General features: G+C 56.4%; 1 protein-coding gene across 3 annotated transcripts; it reads right to left on the reverse strand.

Moving 5' to 3' along the window:
- Positions 1-1,127: 1,127 nt before the first annotated feature.
- EPHB4 (EPH receptor B4) lies at positions 1,128-16,884 on the reverse strand. 3 transcript variants are annotated; one of them, XM_074345827.1, is made up of 18 exons: positions 16,404-16,884; positions 13,682-13,752; positions 13,414-13,467; positions 13,180-13,284; positions 12,099-12,495; positions 10,843-10,998; positions 10,327-10,659; positions 9,867-9,991; positions 9,324-9,513; positions 8,235-8,337; positions 7,958-8,022; positions 7,727-7,840; positions 7,373-7,620; positions 4,766-4,981; positions 4,338-4,487; positions 3,757-3,950; positions 3,399-3,554; positions 1,128-2,221 (listed from the first exon to the last, which is right to left on the reverse strand). In XM_074345827.1, exons 1-18 carry the CDS (start codon positions 16,453-16,455, stop codon positions 2,092-2,094), a joined length of 2,859 nt encoding a protein of 952 aa, XP_074201928.1. In that variant the 5' UTR covers positions 16,456-16,884; the 3' UTR covers positions 1,128-2,091. The 3 variants fall into 3 exon arrangements, with proteins under 3 accessions (XP_074201928.1, XP_074201926.1, XP_074201927.1); XM_074345825.1 differs by having other exon boundaries at positions 13,180-13,467; positions 16,404-16,883; XM_074345826.1 differs by having other exon boundaries at positions 9,324-9,489; positions 13,180-13,467; positions 16,404-16,882.
- Between the last annotated feature and the right edge of the window lie 2,598 nt (positions 16,885-19,482).

Here is a 19,482-nt window from a genome sequence, read left to right on the forward strand (position 1 = left end):
CCTTCCAGAGGGGAACCCATACTCCCTCTGTCCTCGGCAGGACCAAGTCCTTCTCATCCCCTTTTGGGGGTACAAAACATGGGTCGTATGTATTTGAAGGAGGGGACAGAGGATTCCAGAGTATTAGAGACTCCAGAAGATGGTTGTAGAGGCCGGAAATCGGGACAGGATCACTGCTGGAGGCTCCCTGGGCTGGGAGGGGCAGAGGTTGTGACTTGAGGTCCTGTAGTGACCCCAACACGACAACAGGGGGCAACTGAGATGTAGAAATGGCAAGGCTGCGCCAGCTTGACAAAGCTGACCTGGTCCAGGCCTGCCCCTGCAGGTGTACCGGAGGGCGGACAGACTGGGAGCAAAGAAGGAAACCAAAGACGGTGAGAAAGACAACAGGGGAACTGACCCCATCCTCATCTTCCTGTTTGGAAAGGAGAAGTTAGGGGAAGACATTCAGGTGGTTTCCCCTCCCTTCCCAAGAGGCTGGGAGAACCTGCCTGGGCAGCATCTTGAAAGGGGGAATTGTCCTCCCACCCAGCCCAGCGTGCACGTGTGTGTGTGTGTGTGTGTGTGTGTGTGTGTGTGTGTGTGTGTGTATACACGTAGGGGGTCCACATCTTCCCCTCCAGCCTCTGCCCCTCCCCCACAGCCAGTGCAGACACTCCCCCCCCATTGCCTCTAAACCAACCCCAACATCTGGCCCACATCTGCCCTCTTCATTGAACTGGACCTCCGCCCCAGCCAGTGCCCCCCTCACCCCTCAGGGGGCTATAGGGCAGGGCTCTGAGCTCAAGACCTCCTTGCCTTACGGAGCCCCCCTGCCAGGGCTAGGGAACCAGGGCAGGGGAGGGAGAGGGCAGCCCCACCCCGGAGGTGCCCCAGGCTCTTGGCAGAGCCATCTGGAGCCGTTAGAAGCAGCTGCCAATGACTCATCTCCCACTGCCCCCACCCCACCACCTCAAACACACCCTGGAGCTGGGAACCAAGCACCCAGCCTTCCCACAGCCCCGTCAACAGACCTCGGACCCCTTTCAGTCAGTCTGGCTCAAAAACTCCTCCACACTAGACCCCACCGTCCTCAGAAGGCTAGTCCATCCTCCACCACCCCACTCCCAATCACCCCTGAGCCAGGACAATTCCCATTTTCTTTTATTTATACAAAACAATTGTTTTAAATATAACTTAAGAACCCCTCCAAGCACCGGTGTCTTGTCTCTGGTTTCCACCACCGCTTGCCCCCCACAACCCCTCATGGACACAGCCAGGGTGGGGGTTTGGGAGGAGGCAGGGAAATGTCTGGGGCTGTGGCCTGACCAAGGTGCTATTCTGGAAACAGACACAACGATGGGTCCCTGTTTCAACTTGGGCAAAGGAGGCGATAATGAAACAGGTCCCCTCTAACACAGAAAGGTATGACAAGGACGGTATGAAAACGAAAAAAAAAAGTGGGGGGGGGGAGGAAAAATAAGACCAAAAACAAAAAATAAAACTCAAAAACCTTCAATATGAAGGCAGCAGATGGGGGAGGGGCATTTACAAGGGAAAACTGAGTTCAGTGGAGACAGCAGCAAGGTTGGGACATCCAAGCCCAATGTTGTCACTGGGCCTGGACACCCCTTCCCGCCTGCGCTGCGGAGCTGCACTCCCGAGCTCGCAGGCTAGTCGCCCTCTTCTCTTTGGTCTGCAGGGCCTCAGCCCTTCAAGGTGAGGAGGGGCACCCGGGGCTCCTAACTGGGGATGGAGGGAGGCTGCGGGAGTGGGGCCCAACCACCCCTGGGCTGCTGGCAGATACAGAGCATCACTTCTCCTCTGGTCACACCCAATCCTGAGGGAAGGGCTCTCCCGCACCCTCGGTTTGGGGTTCCCCACCTGGGGGCATGTGATTTCCACACTCCCATATGGCAGAATCCCCAAATCCTGTCTCTCCAAATTGCCAGCTCCTCACCCCCATGGGTTCAAAGTGCAATCCAGTGGGGCACAGGAATGGGGGCCTCTTGGGTCCCCACCAGACTCTGCCCCAGGAAGAAGGGGAGCTGTGTTCCCAGCGTGGGAATTCCTGCTGCTCCAGAGCTGTGGGGCCAGGAGAGGAGGTGCAGATCAGTACTGGGGGGCTGGTGCCGCTGACCCGCCTGGGGCTCCAGGCTTGGCCTGGGACTTCATGTGCTGGACACTGGCCAGGATTTTCTTCTGGTGTCCCGCCAGGGTGACTCCGATTCGGAGCAGGTCCCTGGGGAAGAATGGAAAGCTAGGTGAGGCCATGGGGCTCCCAGGGGGTGTGTCTTCCACAGAAACCCTGTCAAACTTTTGGGATTGTCAACCAATCCTGTGGGGAAGTGGGGCAGTGGGGCAGACGTCAATAGTTGCCGGATAGTTTCTGGAGAATTTAGGAGCCCTGCTACAGTCCCGAGCAGATGCAGTAGTGGGTGGAGCTAGGTACTGGCAGGGGCCAGGCGGCAGGAGGTGAAGGGCTGCAGTATGGATGGATTAAGAAAAAAAAAAAGGCGGGGGATCAGGGGAGGAATGAAAGGGAGAGAAAAGCCCATAAAATGAGGTTGGGGGAAGGGGCTGCACAGACTGTTTTAGCGGAGAAAGACGTCAGAAGGAAAAGCCAGTAAGAGGAAGAACTGGGTGGGTGGAGAGGAAGGGGAGGGAGGGGACAAAAACAAACTGCCCCCACCTCCCATCCTGATGCCGGGAGACTGAGATAAGGGAAAAAGATGAGGTGAGAGATGGAGGGCAAGAACCCTTGTCAGAGAACCCGTGTCAAGGAGAGGCTGGAGGCAGTCAGGGAGGAGGCGCCCAGACCCAGTGAGGCACACTGGCCCGCGACCTGCCTGCCAGAGAGAGGGCCTCCTGGACCCTCTGGGTCTGGATTTCATTCCTTCTACTTCTGTTACTCAAACCTGGGGCAAGAAGAATCCTTGGGAGAGAAATGGGAAGGCAGAAGGTAGGACCAGGGAGAGGCCAACTAGGGAAAAACAGTATTTGGGAGGCGCTGGTATCATAAAACCATTTAACATTAAAGCTGGAAAGGATCTCCAAAACCCAGTCCAACCTTCTCCTTTTATGGGTGGGAAAACATCCAGAGTTGACACATTGTTAATGTGAGAGCAGGGCCTGGAATGCAGATAGATGCACAAAGATAGATACAGATTCTGAGGTGGAGTGAGATGGCCCAGGGCTGAGATGGTACACATCTCGGAGGGGTGAGGCGGGCACAGCTGGCCTGGAAGATTCCCCGGGGCTCTCAGCCCCAGCAGCTGTTACTGCTTTGGGTGGGAGGAGCTCCAGAAAACAGAGTTGGCACCGGGAGTTGACCCCAAAGCCCCCTGCTGAAATTGTGGGCCTGATTCTGGTCCCCAGGCACCCCCTACCCTCTACCTCCAGCTCCTGCCACAACTTACTCAGTGGAGATCTGGCTGACCAGCTCAAAGGAGCCAAACCCAGCGGCTGCAAAACTTTCTTCGTATCTTCCCATCTTGATGGCTCGAAGCCACTCACCCACAGAGCCAAAAGCTGAGTAGTGAGGCTGCCGCTGATCCAGGAGGGGATGCGAGGCCCTGGGAGGCAGGGATCGGGAGGGAGCACTGAGAACCAGTCTCAGTGGTTCTCAGTGTGTGGACGGACGTAGACCCCAGGCTTGGAAAGATGGACAGGGGCCATCCCACATACCACCAAAGGGATGGATCCTTCTGTGGGGGAGGGAGGGTCTCAGGGGGTGACAGAGTGCAGGAAACAGGGCCTGCTCTCTGGGGTCCTCACCCTCCATTCTCCCTGGCCACGATTTTGAGGCTGGCAGGGTTCCGGATCATCTTGTCCAGGGCGCTGACCACCTGGGGGAAGCGGGGCCGCGCATTCCGGTCTTTCTGCCAACAGTCCAGCATGAGCTGATGCAGGGAGGTGGGGCAGTCTGGGGGCGGGGGCAGCCGGTAGTCCTGTTCAATGGCGTTGATCACCTGGAATGACAGGTGGAAGCACTGGGTGAGGACGTCTGGGGAAAATGAAGCTGCCAAAGGACCCCAAGGAAATGGCAACTTGACAGATGCTGGGATGGGTGCTACAGCCTCCCAGAATGGCAAATCTGGGGGTCCTTCTGGCCAGGGCCAAGGCTGGCTGTGGTTCTACATCTCAGAAGCTCTTGAGCTATAATCCAGACAGGTAACTTCCCAACCCTGCCCTCCATGTCTGTGCCCTGTGACCAGATATGCTGTATCAGACTCTCAGGTACAGAGAGGACCCCTGGAGGACCCCGCAGTGATGAGCTCTGTGGGAACCCCACCCCACCCCGTATCTCAGGTGAGAGGACATTCCAGGAAAGCTTGGTGGAACCAGGGGACACTTACATCCTGATTGCTCATATCCCAGTATGGCCGTTCCCCAAAAGACATGACCTCCCACATCACGATCCCGTAGCTCCAGGCATCACTGGCAGATGTGAACTTCCGGAAGGCAATGGCCTCAGGGGCTGTCCATCGGATGGGAATCTTTCCTCCCTAAAGATGGGGGGAGGAAGAGGTGAGCTGAGGGACTCACAGGACCCAGGCATTCTGCCCCCTACCTCTGCCTTTCCCCCTAGCTCAGGCTTGCTTCCTTTCTGGGACCTAAACACCTACCTTCCCAACTCTGTTCTTTTCCTAAGGTTCCTTCCGTGGTCTTCTCCTATCTCCTGTCCTAGGCCAGCACTGTCAATCCCTCAGCCTCCCACCTTTCCAACCTGCCCTGCCCACCTGGCCCTAAGTACCTCATTCCTAGGCCTGTCCCCCAGCCTCACCAGAGAGCTTGTGTAAGTGGGATCAGAAGAGTTTTCCTCCAGGAATCGGGAGAGGCCAAAGTCTGAAACCTTGCAGACAAGGTTGCTGTTGACCAGAATGTTGCGGGCAGCCAGGTCTCGGTGGACATAGCTCATCTCAGCCAGGTACCGCATGCCCGAGGCGATGCCCCGTAACATGCCCACGAGCTGGATAACGGTGAACTGCCCATCGTTCAGCTGGAGAAGGACAAGGGGAAGGGCCGTGGTTAGGGCAGCTCACCCACCATCCCAGGTAAGCCCCCCTCCTTTCTTTTACCCTGAGTTCTCTCAGCTCTTGCTAAATATCATGACACAAAGCTTACAACTGTTACTATTTCAAATATAGGCATTCAGTCTTTCTTAATTAGATTTTAAGGAGATATTTTAAGATTTTCTTCCTTTTAAACCTGTACAAAGCAATATTCAACAAATGCTTTTTTTGGGGGGGTAATTAAGTTTACTTATTAGTTCTATTTTTAGAGGAGGTGCTGGGGATTGTACCCAGGACCTTGTGTATGCTAAGCATGTGCTCTACCATTTGAGCTATATCGTCCCCCCTTCAACAAATGCTTTTGATCTAATATGTTCCTTTTATTTGACAGCAGCAGAGTGCTGACGGTTACGAGTGTGCTCTGAAGCTATCTGTCTACAGGTGGAGATGCCTGCGTTTGTGCTAATTCAGCTGCAATCTCGCTTAGTCCTCTTGGACCGACTGTATGTAGGATGCAAGAGAATAGTGAGGAATCAGCTGTGATCAGTGACCACAGCACCAACACAAAGATAAAGCCCGACCTTGACCTTTACAGAGTTTGCTCTCACCAGGTAGGCCAACCAGCCATGAACGGTTCACTAAGCCCGTCTTTTGGGCTCAGCTAGCTTGCAGGGGACCCTTGACAGCCCTGCAGGGCCAGTGACACAGAGTCCAGACACGAATTCTGAATCCATCCTCCAAGCCGGCACCTGCCCCAGGCCTCACATCTCACTGGAAACACCACTTACAGATGCTCAGGGCAGAGATCTCAGAGTCTCCGTGATTCCCCCATGGCTCACAGTCCGTCAGCAAGTTCTGCCGGCCGTGCCTCCCAAACATATCCCCAGTCCAACCACTTCTCCACTCCCACTGCAGCGCCCCCGCCTGGATGACTGCAGGTCTCCTCAGGGGCTCCGGGCTTCTGCTCCTGCCCCCCAGCCCCCATCACAGGGATCTCCTTAAATCATCTCTCTCTCCTGATGCAATCCTCCCAAAGGCTTGCCTTCAAACTTCTAATCAAATTCAAATTTCTAAGGCCACAAGGCCCAGCCACCTCCATTGTGAGCCACTATCACTTCTCTGCTGACCTGGTTCAGCTCCACCGGCCTTTCACCTTCTGGAACATGCTGGGTTCCTGCCCACTCTGGGTCTCTACTCTCTGCCCCAAACATCCCACCCCCTCCCCGCCCCGCATCTTCTACGGCTGGCTCTTTCTTATCTACCCAGATGTCATCTCTTCTAAAACAGACCCTCCTTCCCTTTCTGGCAACTGAAATGGGTATTCCTGTATCCACAAGGCAGGGTCAGGCTGTCATGGCACGACTCTGGGGTCTGCCGCAGCATCCCTCATGCTGGGAGCCAGGTAGCTTGCGTCTCCTGATGCGGGGCCATGTGAAGTACACAGCACCCTGACGTAGGCATTTCATTTTGAACTTATCACAGTATCAGATATAGCTTCTATTACAGGAAATAGAGAAACAAGCTCAATGACCCCACAGGGAAGAATCCGATAAATCCAGAAAACAAGACACTCAAGTGGACGAGTGACTCAGCCCTTCAGCAAATCAGTACCACGACAAGGGGCCGTTCTGGAGGTAGAAGAGGCTCAAAACGATAGGTGCAGGGGGAGGGGATATCTCAGTAGTAGAGAACATGCTTAGCGCGCACGAGACCCTGGGTTCAATCCCCAGTTATTAAAAATAAATAAATAAACCTAATTACCCTCCCCCAAATCAAAAAATAAAACAAACTGTACCAAAGAAACCCAAAAAACAGCCACCAGGTGCAATGCTTGATCCTGAATTGGATCCCGGTTCAGGTAAGCTGGCAGGAAGGGACACTTTGGGGACAACTAGGGAAACAGGAGTATCAAGTGGGCGTGAGGTGACCCCGAGGAGCTGTTGTAATTCTGTTAAATGCAGTGTTATTTTGCCATGAAGAAAAAGTTTCGGTTTTTCATAAAAGACATATAATAAAGTTTAACGTTGTTAAAGTCGCAAAAATAAGCTCTTCCCACCTCATCCCCAAGCACTTTTCTATGATCCTGTTTGATTTTTCTCACATCTAAAATTTTGCTTACGTTTTATAAAAGCTCCTTCGGCCTTGTTAATTTTTCATCTCCCCCATTATACCATCAGCTCACCAAAAGCAGAGACGGTCACGCTCTGTTCCCGAGGCCCAGGGCAGTGGCTGATGCACAGTCACAAGGAGGCACTGAGCAAATATTTGTCACAAGGACAAATGAGGTCAGCCGGCTCCACAGAGAGGCCAGTCCCAGGACTCAACCGTCTGTCCCGGGTTCGGAGCTCCATGGCTGGCTGGGGGTCGGGGGCGCTCACCCGCAGGAAGGAGTCCAGGGCGCCGTTCTCCATGAACTCCGTGAGGATCATGACTGGCACGCTGTTGGTGACCACGCCCTCCAGGCGGATGATGTTGGGGTGCTCGAACTGGCCCATGATGGAGGCCTCGCTCAGGAACTCCCGCCGCTGCCGCTCCGTGTAGCCGCCCTTCAGCGTCTTGATGGCCACACAGCTCTCCTTCTTCCCGGGGGCCTTGAGCCGCCCCCGGCACACCTCCCCAAACTCGCCTTCAGGAAGGGGGGGCTGAGGGTCAGCTCTCCTGCGCTCGGGTCTGGTCCCAACATCCCTCCCACCCCCCTCCCCCTCCCAGGCACCCAGGCACTTTCCTCTCACCTGCACCAATCACCTCTTCAATCTTGACATAGGAGACATCGATCTCTTTTGCAAATTCCCTCACAGCCTCGTTAGGGTCTTCGTAAGTGAACGGGTCAATGTAGACCTTAGTACCTGAGGAACCACACAGGGCCCATTAGCCAAGAAGCAACTCCCACTGCACTCAGATGCCCTGGTTCCGGATGCATGCTCTCGCCCCAGCCCTGTGGCTTTCAGGATGGGCCTACTCACCGTGCCCGATGAGATACTGTCCATGTTTGTCCGAGTATTCAGCTTCTCTCCCGTTGCTCTGCTTCCTGCAGCCGACGGGAAAGAAAAGGTCCACTGAGTCCCACACCTCTGTGTCCCCAAAGAGAAAGGATGGGAAGGGAGGAGTGGGAATTGGAGACGATTGATTCCAAGTGAAAATGGGCTCCAGGGGCATGGAAGGAGCCTTGCCCTGGACCAAGAAAGTGGGTGGCCAGCGACACAGGGATCACAAGAGCCTCCGGGTGCCCAGAGCCCTCACCTGAGGCAGAGAACAGCAATGACAACGACCACAAGGACCAGCACCACGCCCACCACTGCCGTGCCTGCAATCAGGGCCAGCTGCTCCCGCCAGCTCTCATTCTCTGTGGGAGAAAAACTGGTGATCAGGAGACCCCCATGGCGCCTGTGAGCTCAGCTCAGGCCCCTCAGGGCGAGGGAAGAAGCTTCCCAGCCTTATGACTGCCAGAGCAGGTTGGATTTTGTCCTGTTCTAAATACTGGTCACCACAAAAAGTCCCATTTGAACAAAAGATCCTAAAGACTACAAATGAAAAGGTTCAGAGCCAAAAAGTGGAAACTACCCAAATGTCCATCAATGGATGAATGGATAAATAAGACGTGCTATAAGCCATCCGATAGGGTATTTCTCGGCCGTGGGAAGGAATGAAGTCCTGATACATTCTACAACATGGGTGAACCTTGGAAACATTATGCTGTGTGAAAGGAGCAGCCAGTCACAAAAGATGACATACTGCGTGACTACATTTCTATGAAATGTCCAGAACAGGCAAACCTATAGAGACAGAAAGTAGACAAGTGTCTGCCAGGGGCTGGGGGGCGATGGAAGGGATATAAGCATCTCTTTTCGGGGTGCTGAAATGTTCCAAAGTTAATTCTTGTGATGGCTGCACAACTCTGTAAATATATTAAAAGCCAATGAATTATACATTTTAAATGGTAAATCATAAAGTATATGAATTATATCTCAATAAGACTCTTAAAAAAAGTAAAAGGTTTAGAAAACCATTGGGCCAGCATATAAAAACTAACAGGGTGTCACTTCATTTAATCCTTGGAACCCTGTGGGAGAGGCCTCATCTTCCATCTTTTGCATGAGAAATCTTGGACTCAGGGGTCAAGGTTTTGCTAAAGGTCACACAGCTGGAAAGTGGCTGAGCCGGTCTTCACAGCCAGCTGTTGGGCTTGGTTTCCACATCCTCACACCAGGACAAAAATGTCTCGTGGTTGACAGTCATGGGGATGTGACTCTGGGGGTCCTGAGGGCAGATGCAAGGCCTCCCACCCAGTGCAGGGCAGCACTCCTGCCCACGTTCTGCCCCTAGGCTCACCGTCCAGCTGGGTCTGGCTGTGGTGCTCCTGGCCGAAGGGCCCGTAGCCGGCCTCGGAGCGGGCCCGCACCTGGACCAGGTAGCTGGCTCCCCGCTTCAGTCCCCGCAGTTCTGCCCGGTTCTCCGATGTCTTCAGGAACCTCACACTGCTGGGGCCCTCTGCGCCCTGTTCGGGAAGGGAAGGGGCTGGCTATAAGCCAGGGCCCCCAGATTCCACTGCTCTTCCCATTTTCCCCCTGCCCCGGGCCTCCATCACTAGCATCTCAGTCCTGAGTGGCAGGTGAGACCTTTGGGCTCACTTACATATACACCGTGCTATGTGTTCTGTACTTGTTATATCATTTAACCCTTGCAGCAATTCTGTGGGGTAGGTTCCCTTATCTTAACTATTTTACGATGGGGATAGTGAGCTCAGAGAGGCCGAGGGGTTGAAACAAGGTCACATAGCTAGTATGTAGCTGATGCCTGCCACTTGGGTGTCACGCGGCCCCTAGAGTAGGTCCCACTGCCCATCCCCACCCCCAAGGCGGGGCCTGGTCTCACCTTCTCATGGTACTTGACCTCGTAGTCCAGCACTGCCCCGCTAGGTGCCCGGGGAACAGCCCATGCCAGGCTCAAGCTGCTGGGTGATGACCGAGTCACCCGGATGTCAGACACTGGGGGTGGCACTGCAAGACAGACACGTTGGGGCCCTTGAGTGTGGTGGGTCCCTTGTCTTTCCCAGCTCTTCCTCCACTGGCCACACTTGTCCTCTAATGGTTTCAGGAATTCCTCCCAGCTCTCTCTGCCCTGTCCTCAACTCTCCAGCTCACCTTTGCATCTTTTCAATTCTCTTTCTGACTCTTGCCCCAAAGGCTTTGACCTGCTATATTTCCTGGGGAGCCTACTCCCTAGCCACTACCTTTCCTCCTTCAGGCCTTTACACTGCCCCCATCCCTCTTTGGCCCTTCCCACCACCATCTGTCCCACCCCACCATAGGCCGTCCCCAGCCACCAGTCTCACCCTCACGGTCAGTGGTGACGTTCACGGCCTCAAACGGGACTGGTCCACTGGCTAAGGAGGACACCCCATTCAAGGCGGTGACCTCGAAGGTATAGGTGAAGTCAGGACGCAGCCCACGAATCGCCACCCAGGGCTCCACCAGGTCCCGGGGGCCAGGATCGAAGGTCAGGTCTCCTCCGCAGGGCGTGCAGGAGCCCCCGGGGCGGCACTCCCGGCAACGGAGAGCGTAGGTGAGGTCCTCCCGGCCGCCTGACTCGAGGGGGGCACTCCACTCCAGGCGCAGGGAGGAGCCGTTCAGGCGGGGAACCACGCTTCTCGGAGCAGATGGAGGGGCTGTGGGAGACCAGGGCGTCAGGCAGAGGTGGACCAAATGGGCAGTGGAGAGGCAGTGGGACAGACAGGCAGCCACACTGACCCCTTGTCTTGGCGGCGCACCGGGCCAGGGTCAAGAGGAGGAAGGCATGGGAGGATGGGGGCTGGGATTGGGGTCCACGCCAGGGGTCATCGGTCACTTACTGGTACAGGGTGCACCCCGGGGGTCTGTGCGGGCCCGAAAGTACCCGATGCGGCACTGGCAGATCGGTGAGCCAATGGTGTTGGAGTGGCTGTTGGCTGGGCATGGCTGGCAAGACCCCTCCCCGGACAGGGGCTTGAAGGTACCCTGAGCACAGGCTGAGAGAGAGAAAGCATCCATCAAAAACTTGCATCAGAGACACTCAATGGCTATTAAAGTTGCATGTGGTGCACGGGGGGAGCAGAGGGAGATCAGAAATGTCACCTCTGAGAGGATAAGACCTCCCTCCAGAGAAGGGTCTGTCCCCCGTCCCCACAGCAGCCTGGTGAAACCCAGACCCCCACTCAGAATAATGATCTTAAATGCACACCCCAAAAAACACAGATTACCAAGAAAAGTGAAAGTAAGTGAAAATACAAGGATCAAAACACAAAGAAAAGTTTACAGTATCGCAATGTTTGTGTTTCTCTATCAAGGAGATACAGCAGTAGGGCTAATGGCCAATGAAATACTGAAGCCACGATGAGCACAAAACACATTTTGACATTCTTGCAACGGGCTGTGAAAACACCCAGGATTTGAATGGGGCCCAAGTCTCAGGTCTGGCTCAGGACCGCTGGGGCTGTGACTCCTCTGTAGAAGGCATGGCCAATTCCAGTGGAGATGAGTGAAAAGAAAAAGCCATGTTTTCCTCCGCTGAAGTTCATAGATCCCCTATATTCCACCTACAACGCCCAGGTTAAGAGTCTCTGTTCTGAGGGAGGAGGGTATAACTCAGTGGTAGAGTGCATTAACATTCAGGAGGTCCTGGGTTCAATACCCATTACCTCCCTTAAAGTATATAAATAAATCAGCCTAAAAAGAAAAAGAAAAAAAATCTCTGTTCTGAGAAACAGCTAAGTGAGAATTCAGCATCAGTAAATTAAAGGAAACCATGAATCAGAATAGAGACCGGGATGCCTTCGTCCTCTGAGTCCAACAAGGTCCCCCAACCCTGAGGACAGTCCCACATGCCAGGACAGCCTCCCATGTCCAGAAAGGAATGGGACATGGTTAGAAGGATGCCCATGGATATGAGGGAGAGCTCAGAACTGTGCTTGGGGGGGGGGGGCCTGAAAACACACCTTCCAGTAACTGAGGGCCTGGGAGAGCCAAGAATGTCCAAAACGGAAATTTAAGAAGTGGGTCCAAGGGCGGAGCACTGGATCCCCTCCGCACAGGGATGGGCAAGCTTTGTGGGGGAGGTGCCAGCCCTCACCTCGGCATCTAGTATTCCCCTCGGCGGCTTCAAACCCCTGAGCACAGCTGCAGCCTGTGACCGGCTGCTCGGCCCACTGACCATCCTCCCGGCAGTAGAGGCTGGGGCTGGGGCCCGGGCCAGGCACAGCATCGGCCACGCAGCTCCCCGCCACGGGCACCACAAGCTCGCGGGGCACGGTCTCTGGGAAGCGGGTGAGGTTCACGGTCAGCTGGGCACACTTCTTGTAGAAGAGATGCAGGGACAGCAGAGCCATGCAGGCGCCCTGGTCCTGGAAGGCCAGGTAGAAGCCGGCCTTGGTGAGCGGGCCTAGACGCAGCGTCTTGATGTTCACCTTCCCGGTGGCCTCGGCCCCGGGCCGCTTCCGGGTCAGGTGCTCAGCGGCCACGGTGTCCACCTGTCAAGAACGGGGAAGAGAGTCACTGATGCTGTCCTCGACTCCCCAGGGACCCTACTGGACTGTCTTTTCCCCAGCTCACCCCCTCTTGGACCTGCTCAGTTCCTGTTCCAGAACCTTCTCTCCACCTCTCCCAACATGCACTTTCCTGCCGGCCTCAACACTGTCCATTAACGCTCACTGAGCTCCTACGATGTATCTGGCCTCTGTCCTGCACCCCCTTTCCGTGCACTCATTCATCCTACAGACACTTATCAACACCTACTCTATGCCAGGCCCTGGACTCAGTGCCGAGGAAACAGAAATGAAGGAAACAATGATAAGTTAAAAGTATGCTGAGTGCTGCGGCAGGCGGGAGCCCAGGGCAGGGCGCATCAGGGTACACCTCAGAGCTGGAATTTAGAAGACAAGTAAGAGCTGAGTAGGAGAAGCAGAGAAAAAGGCATTTCAGGGCGAGGCATCAGCTGATGCAAAGGTGGGAGGGGGCTATAAAGGGGCGATGCTTAGAGAATGGGGAAGTGAAGGGTGGCCCCAGCTCACCGGAGGAGAGTGGCTGGTCCACCTAACATTACCCTCTTCCCTCCTCAGACCTGGGCCTCCTGCTTCCAGCACCCAGGCTCCTCCCCGCCATTGCCTCTAGACCACAGGCCAGGCACGTGGCCCAGCCCCGGGGCGCCTGGGTACCTTGATGTAGGGATTCTCCATCCAGGCTGGCGTGTGGGCCGTGGCCGTGTCTGCATCGCTCTCGAAGTAGAAGACGGTGAAGGTCTCCTTGCAGGAGCGGCCGGCCTGCGGCAGGGAGAGGCACTCGAGCATGGTGAAGCGTAGCGTGGCGTACACGTGGACGGCACCCCGACGGGGGACCCAGCCCGTGCGCAGCCAGTGGGCCACACCCGGGGCCCGCTGCATGTCACACACCTCGTAGGTCCGAACGCTGTGCTGCTCCTCATCCAGGCCACTCAGCTCCTCCCACTGTGGGCAGAAGGGCATCAGCCTGGGAGCTACTGGGTAGGTGAAGGTCAGCGGGGGGGTATTTGCCATAAAGCGACGGTGGCGCGGGGGCTTGAAGAGCAAGGGCTCTGAGGACATCTGCTCCGGCTGCCCTGATGACTGTGTGTATGGCACAGGGAGCAGGAGCACAGGTGGCCCCCCTCCCTCAGTTTCCCTCCTGAGCCCCAGCTCTCACCTGCCCCTCCTCCTGAGGGAACGTCACCCACTTTAGATCCGCAGTTTCCAATTTTGTGTTCAGTAGGGTTTCTAAGACAGACAGACAGACAGGCAGAGTCAGCAAGCATCTGAGGGGAGACACAGATCCCTGGGAGCTGAGACAGACAGGACGCGGAGGGGAAAAAGCCCTGCCCTCTGGGTTGTCCCCACCCCAGGTTTGAAGCCTCTTTTCTGAGTGCCAGCCCCGCCCCTAACAGCTGGCCGGCCCAGGGCTGACCCTCAGGACTCCCAGATCTCCTCCCAGTGCCCCAAGAAGGGGAGGCACAAATGCTGAAATCGGAAAAGGGCAAATTGCTCAGAAAGGGTTCCACTAGAGCCCAGCCTTGACCCTGACTCCTCAGTCGGCCAAGGGCCGCTGGCATGGGGACACCCCTGCTGCCAGGGCCTGCCTTGGCCTCTACAGTCCCTTCCCCAAATCCAAAGTTGCTGCCTCCATTCCCCCCAACTCGACTCTCCTCTTCCAAGCCCCCAACTTCCTTCAGACCAAACACTCCAGCCCTTCAGATCCTTGAAGGTGGTGCTGAGCTCCTGAGGCCCAGCCCTGACCCCCCACCCCTCCCCACCAGCTAGCTGCCCTCAGAGGAGGAAGTGCTGGAAGCCAGGACGCTTGGGTTCCTGCCCTTGGCCCTGGCCTGCAGAGGCCTCACATCTGGATTTGGTTATGGGAAGGAAAAGGGGAGGAGATTTTAGGGGTGTGTCTATGGCGGGGTGAGCACACCTGGCTCAGCTCTGGCCTCAGGGGAGGGGCCTCGGGGGAGGGGCGGGGTCTGGCGGAAGGGGGGATTAGGAGAAACTGCACAGCCCCCTGGTGGAGGATGGTGGAGGGAGAGTAGGGGAATCCCCTCGGAGGCCAGGACAATGTGGGGGGCAGTAGGGCTGTCCTGCGAGGAGCGGAGAGAGGGTTCCCGAGGGGGGGGGTGCCAGCAGCACACCTGGGACCAGGTGTCCCCACTTCTGTGAGGGCTGCATAAGAGAAGACAAGGCAGGCAGGTGAGGCAGCCTCCTCCCAGGGACCAGGTGATGTCCACGGAGGGCAAGGAGTGAGGTCTGGGCCTCCATGGGTGGCATGAGACAGCCCAGCGTGCTGGGGACAGGATGCCGGGGTTCTGGGAAGGGGTGGATAGAGGCTGCCGTCTCCACCCTCCATTGTTCCAGACTGGATAGTTGTTTTCCTGTCTCCAATTTACACACTGTCTGTTTCGGGCTGTCCTGGGCACTCTGAGCGGTTCACTTTCTCTCATCCTATCTCGCTCTTGCCTGCCTCCTGCTCTCTGATCTGTCACTTCTCTCACCTCTCTCTCCTGTTCCCTGTCCACCTCCATTTCTCTTTCTGTTTCTCCTCTGTTTTCTATCTCCCACCCTTCACCTTCACTGGGGCACAGGGCCTTGGATAAACAACTGAACTCTTGTAAGCCTCAGTCTCCTCATCTGTAAAATGGGTGTAGTGTTGGAACTGTGAAAATATAAAGCACTTAGCATGGGCCTCGGGATCAGAAAGCATTTAGGTAATAGGAATTAGAAGTGATCCCTGTTCCTCTTTGCATCTTTCTTTCTCTCTGACCACACATCATCCCGGCTGGTTCTCTCCTGGCTCTGCCTTCCTCTCTCCCACAGTTCTTTCCCCTTCTATCTCTGAGCCCATCAAGTCTCCCCTCTTCCCCTATACCCAGCCTTTGATCCCCAGCCCAGAGCAGCACTGCCCAGCCTGGGGAAAAGGGGTTTCTAACTGCCTTTGATTCCTCCTCCTCAGCAGCTCCCCCAGCCAACTCCCAAGAGATCCCTTTGATTCCAGGCAGCGAAGTGGGGGGGGGGGGGGAGGGAGGCTCACTGAAAGGAGATTAGGGCCATGGGAGGAGGGTTTATAAGGCTCTTGGCTCCCCCCTAGGGACTGAGGGAAGGGCAGAGACTCATTGATAAAGTAACATTTGGGGGACAGATGCAGATAAAATAGAAATTGGAGAGAGCAGGAGGTGGTAGTTAGGTTGAGTTTGGGCGACACAAGTGATGTGTAGCTCAGTTTTTGCCCGCCTGTAGGGTTCCAGGAAAGGACACAGGCGGGACTGAGGCAGAGCTGGGGTCTAGACAGCATTTAAAGGGCTGGGGTGCAGCCTGGGGAAACAAGGGAGGGGGCCTCCCTGCAGCAGGAGCCACAGCTTTGGGATAGATTTGGAGGTTCGAGTGAGCGCGGAAAGTGGCCATCCTGACGGAGGTGTGTGGAATCGTAGGATCAAAGTGTGAGTGCTGGGGAACAGGGGGCAAGAGTGGTTTTATGGCCTAGCACAAAGTTCTGCCTTGTCTTCAGTTGTTCCTCCAGAAACGTTTCCTCGTGTTTGGCGGAGGTGGGAACAGGGACAGAAACTTTGGAGAGAGTTTTGAAGACTGGAGTAGAGAGAAAAGGGAAGGCTGCCAAGGGCGTTTGGAGTCAGGCGTTAAAGAGTTTGGGGAGCCCGGAAAGGGGCATGTCCCGGGACGGAGCTCGACTCCATCTCTTTCCCAAACAAAAGAAAACTCCACTCCCCGCTGGGCCGCCTCCTCCCCGCCCCCCGCCCAGGCTAGCACTATTGGTCCGGAGTCTTCGGGATTGGGGTGCGGGTTACCGGGAGTCAAGAGATCGGCCCCTCCGCTCCGAGGCCCATCTTCGGGGGCCCCAGAAGTGGCGAAGCGCCCCCAAGGATACTCACCTTCTAAAGCGGCTGCAAGCGAAGCCCAGCAGAGCAGAGCCCGGAGCTCCATGGCGCCGCCTCACTCTGGTTGGATTCGATCCGAGTTTGGGGGGCTCTAGCCCCCCCAGGTCTGAAGCCCCCCTGAGCGGGTGTATGCCGACTCCCCGCGCGGGACTCTTTTGGGGCCCTCAGCGCGGGCCCATGAAGGCGCCCCTGGCACCCGGTGGCGGAGCCCAGGTGTGGCCCCGAGTCCCCGCCACGCGCGCAGACGGGCAGGCGGAGGGCGTCCTGGCAGCAGCCTCGCCGGGTGAACGCAGAACAAGACGTGGCTGGAGTCGGGGTCCCTCCGGGGCCTCGGGGTCCCGCCCCGGCTGGCTGGGGATGGGCCGGCCGCTCGCGGTCTTCCCCCCTCCCTGGAGCGGTGCTACTCGCGCTGCCGGGCGAGTGCGCTCCGCGCGGGCGGGGAGGGTGGGAGCCGGAGCGGGGACGGGAGCGGGAGGGAGGGAGACTGCGGCGCGGGGCCGGGCGGGCTGGGGCTGGGCTGGGACTGGGCCGGGCGGCGCCTGGCCGGGGAGGGAGGGGCACGCGGGGGGCGGGGGGAGCGCCCCACTAGCCCGGGCTCCGCAAGGGGGCCGGGGCGCGCCGATTGGAGCACGCGCTGCTGAATAATTCATGAGGGAAGAGGAGAGGGCCACCGAGCGGAGCAGGTCGGGAAGTTGGGAGAAAGTTTGGAGAAGGGGGAGGGGCGGCGGGCGCGGAGCGCGGGGACCGCCCAGACCTGCACCGTGGCCGTGCGCCCTGGCCCGGACCGCGCGTGTCGGGGCCTGGGCCCAGGGACCCCCTGGGCAGGTCCGAGCCAGGGAGACACCAGAGAGCAGAGAAACACACCCAGCAGCATGGAGGGCCGCACGGACGTGCGCGTAAATGTGCGCCACACACTCGAAGCCCTATCGGATCATACTGCGAACTTCGGATTCTACTCCTCCATGCTTCCACCTCGTTGGCGCAGGGGACCGTATTTGGGGAAAGTTTTTAAGGATGGGGGTGTCCCAGCGGGCCTGGATGCAGCGATCTCAGCTTAGATAACCCTGGAGCGAACGTTCACACAATCATTCAACAAACATTATGTATTGGGAACCCACTGTGTGCGCAACCTAGCGCTGAAAAATGTGCAGAGGAAGAGGGTCACCTGGAGTCCAAAAACCCACGGAAGCAAGAGTAAATAAAAAGTAGCTGGGTCCGAGAGAATGAGGGGTCCGGATGGATTCCCAAATCATGGTTCTCACTCTCACTGTCGCGTTTAGGAGGGCGCCGCGACACCCGTTGCCCTGACCCCTGGGGCTCGCGCCGGGGCCACCGCTGTCTGTCTTTCCTGAGGCTGTTTCCTGTCTGGCTCCTGGGGGCCCTCGGCATGACTGGGAGGGCCCTTCCGTTTGTCGCCATCTCCCCCTCGCATCTCATCAGTTACAGGGGAGGGTCCAGGAAAGCAGTGCTCCTCCCACCAACCCGGTTCTGCGTCAGGGCACCTATATTGTGGGTCGTGAGGGGGATGGAGAGGGTGCTCCCAGAGTTGGCCAGTGGAAGAGCTGGAAGGAAAGAGCTTAGACTCACAAAGTACTGAAGAGGGGGACAGTCTACAGGAGACAAGAGAGAGGGAAAGCGGAGTCCTGGAAGCTTGGGGTGCTGCCAAGCCCCTGATCCCCAGTGAGGACAGCCAGACCTGCAGTGACCTCTTGTCCCAGCCCACTTATCTTGCTGCCACAAGTGGTGCTCCCCACACCCCTGCCCTTCCTCGTAGCCCTGCCTGGGTCCTGCTCCGGGGTGGGGGGTCACGGAGGGCAGGAAACAGCCGGCTTGGCTGGAGCCAGGCAGACCAGGCCAGGGCTGGGAATTCCCTCCTCCCTCCCGGATCCAAGCCCAGACTCCCTTCTTATTCAGCTTCTCCTCCAGGTTATCCATCTCTTCCCAGCACACCTTTCCCTGCTCTCTCTCTGCCCTCATTCTCCAGCCTCAAAAGTTATGTCTTTGCCCCCTCCTGGGCCCTGCCTTCACCCCCTCACCCCAGACCCTTGATTGCTTAAGTTGTCTCTTTTGGTGGGGGATGCAGTTCATCATTATGGGGGAGGGGTGTGTGCATGGCCTGAATGGAAGAGAAATGCAGAAGCACAAAGAAATGACAAAGGGTGGAGTGAGGGGCTGCTGAGACAGAGAGCTGAAGAGATGCAACAGCTCACCGAAGAGTCCAGTGCTGTGCCACTGACCCCTGACACCAGGACTCCCTCAGCTAGAGGGAGCAGAGTACCATAGGTAAGAAAAAATCTAGTCAATCCCCCATCACGGGACCTCAGCCCCCATCCCCCAGCATGTAATCCAGTTCCTAATGCCCAGTGTATATCAGTGAAGGAATGAATAAAATGAAACCTTTCTTGAGCATCTACTATGTGCCAGATGATCGCTGTACTAGTTTGCAAGATTTGTAAAACAGGGCTCCTGACCTCAAAGATCTCATAATCTGGTGGAAATCCCATGATTTCCCCCCTCCATGGAGATGATACCTTGAGATTTTTCACTCCAGTGCTCAAAAATCACCCTCAGCCTCTCCTATGGGTGTGAGGTCGTTTCCTCCGCCCTCTGATCACCCAGGACCACTTCGCAGGCAAACTAATTCAGTATTCACTGAGTTACGTTACACAGGTGAGCATCCATGTCACTACCTGGTTCCCTGCTCGCTCCACAGACCCAAACCAATCTTGAGCACTCCTTTCTTCATTATTAGGGCACTTAGAGTACTTGCACTGTCCTCCCACCCCAAATATTAGGCTGTCACCCATGTTCCCTGTCCACAGGCAATATGCCGCTATCATTGCCATGGGGGTACCTGCGTGGAGCATGCATCCCTACCCCAACAGCTGGTAGGGTTTCTTTTTGCTATTCAAATACAATTGTCTGGAGTGGGCTTGGAGTTAGGACCTTTTCTATATATAACAAACAACAAACAAATCATCCCTTTTCACCTTCAATTGTAGACATCGTCACTCCTTTTCCCATTTCCTAGCCCCCTTCTTACGGCCCCCACCTGACCCTGCCAGGTCTAGAG

Source organism: Camelus bactrianus, chromosome 18 (genome assembly GCF_048773025.1).
Source record: "Camelus bactrianus isolate YW-2024 breed Bactrian camel chromosome 18, ASM4877302v1, whole genome shotgun sequence".
NCBI lineage: Eukaryota > Metazoa > Chordata > Mammalia > Artiodactyla > Camelidae > Camelus > Camelus bactrianus.

Bases quoted from the DNA above. Each gene is read 5' to 3' on its own strand.
- EPHB4 (XM_074345825.1), bottom strand. From the start codon at position 16,455: ATGGAGCTCCGGGCTCTGCTCTGCTGGGCTTCGCTTGCAGCCGCTTTA. The intron at 10,999-12,098 runs GTGAGGGCTGGC...TCTCTCTCTCAG, and splicing joins GGGGAATACTAGATGCCGAG to CCTGTGCTCAGGGTACCTTC. The intron at 7,621-7,726 runs GTGAGAGGAAAG...CCCTTCCTGAAG, and splicing joins TGAAGAGGTGATTGGTGCAG to GCGAGTTTGGGGAGGTGTGC.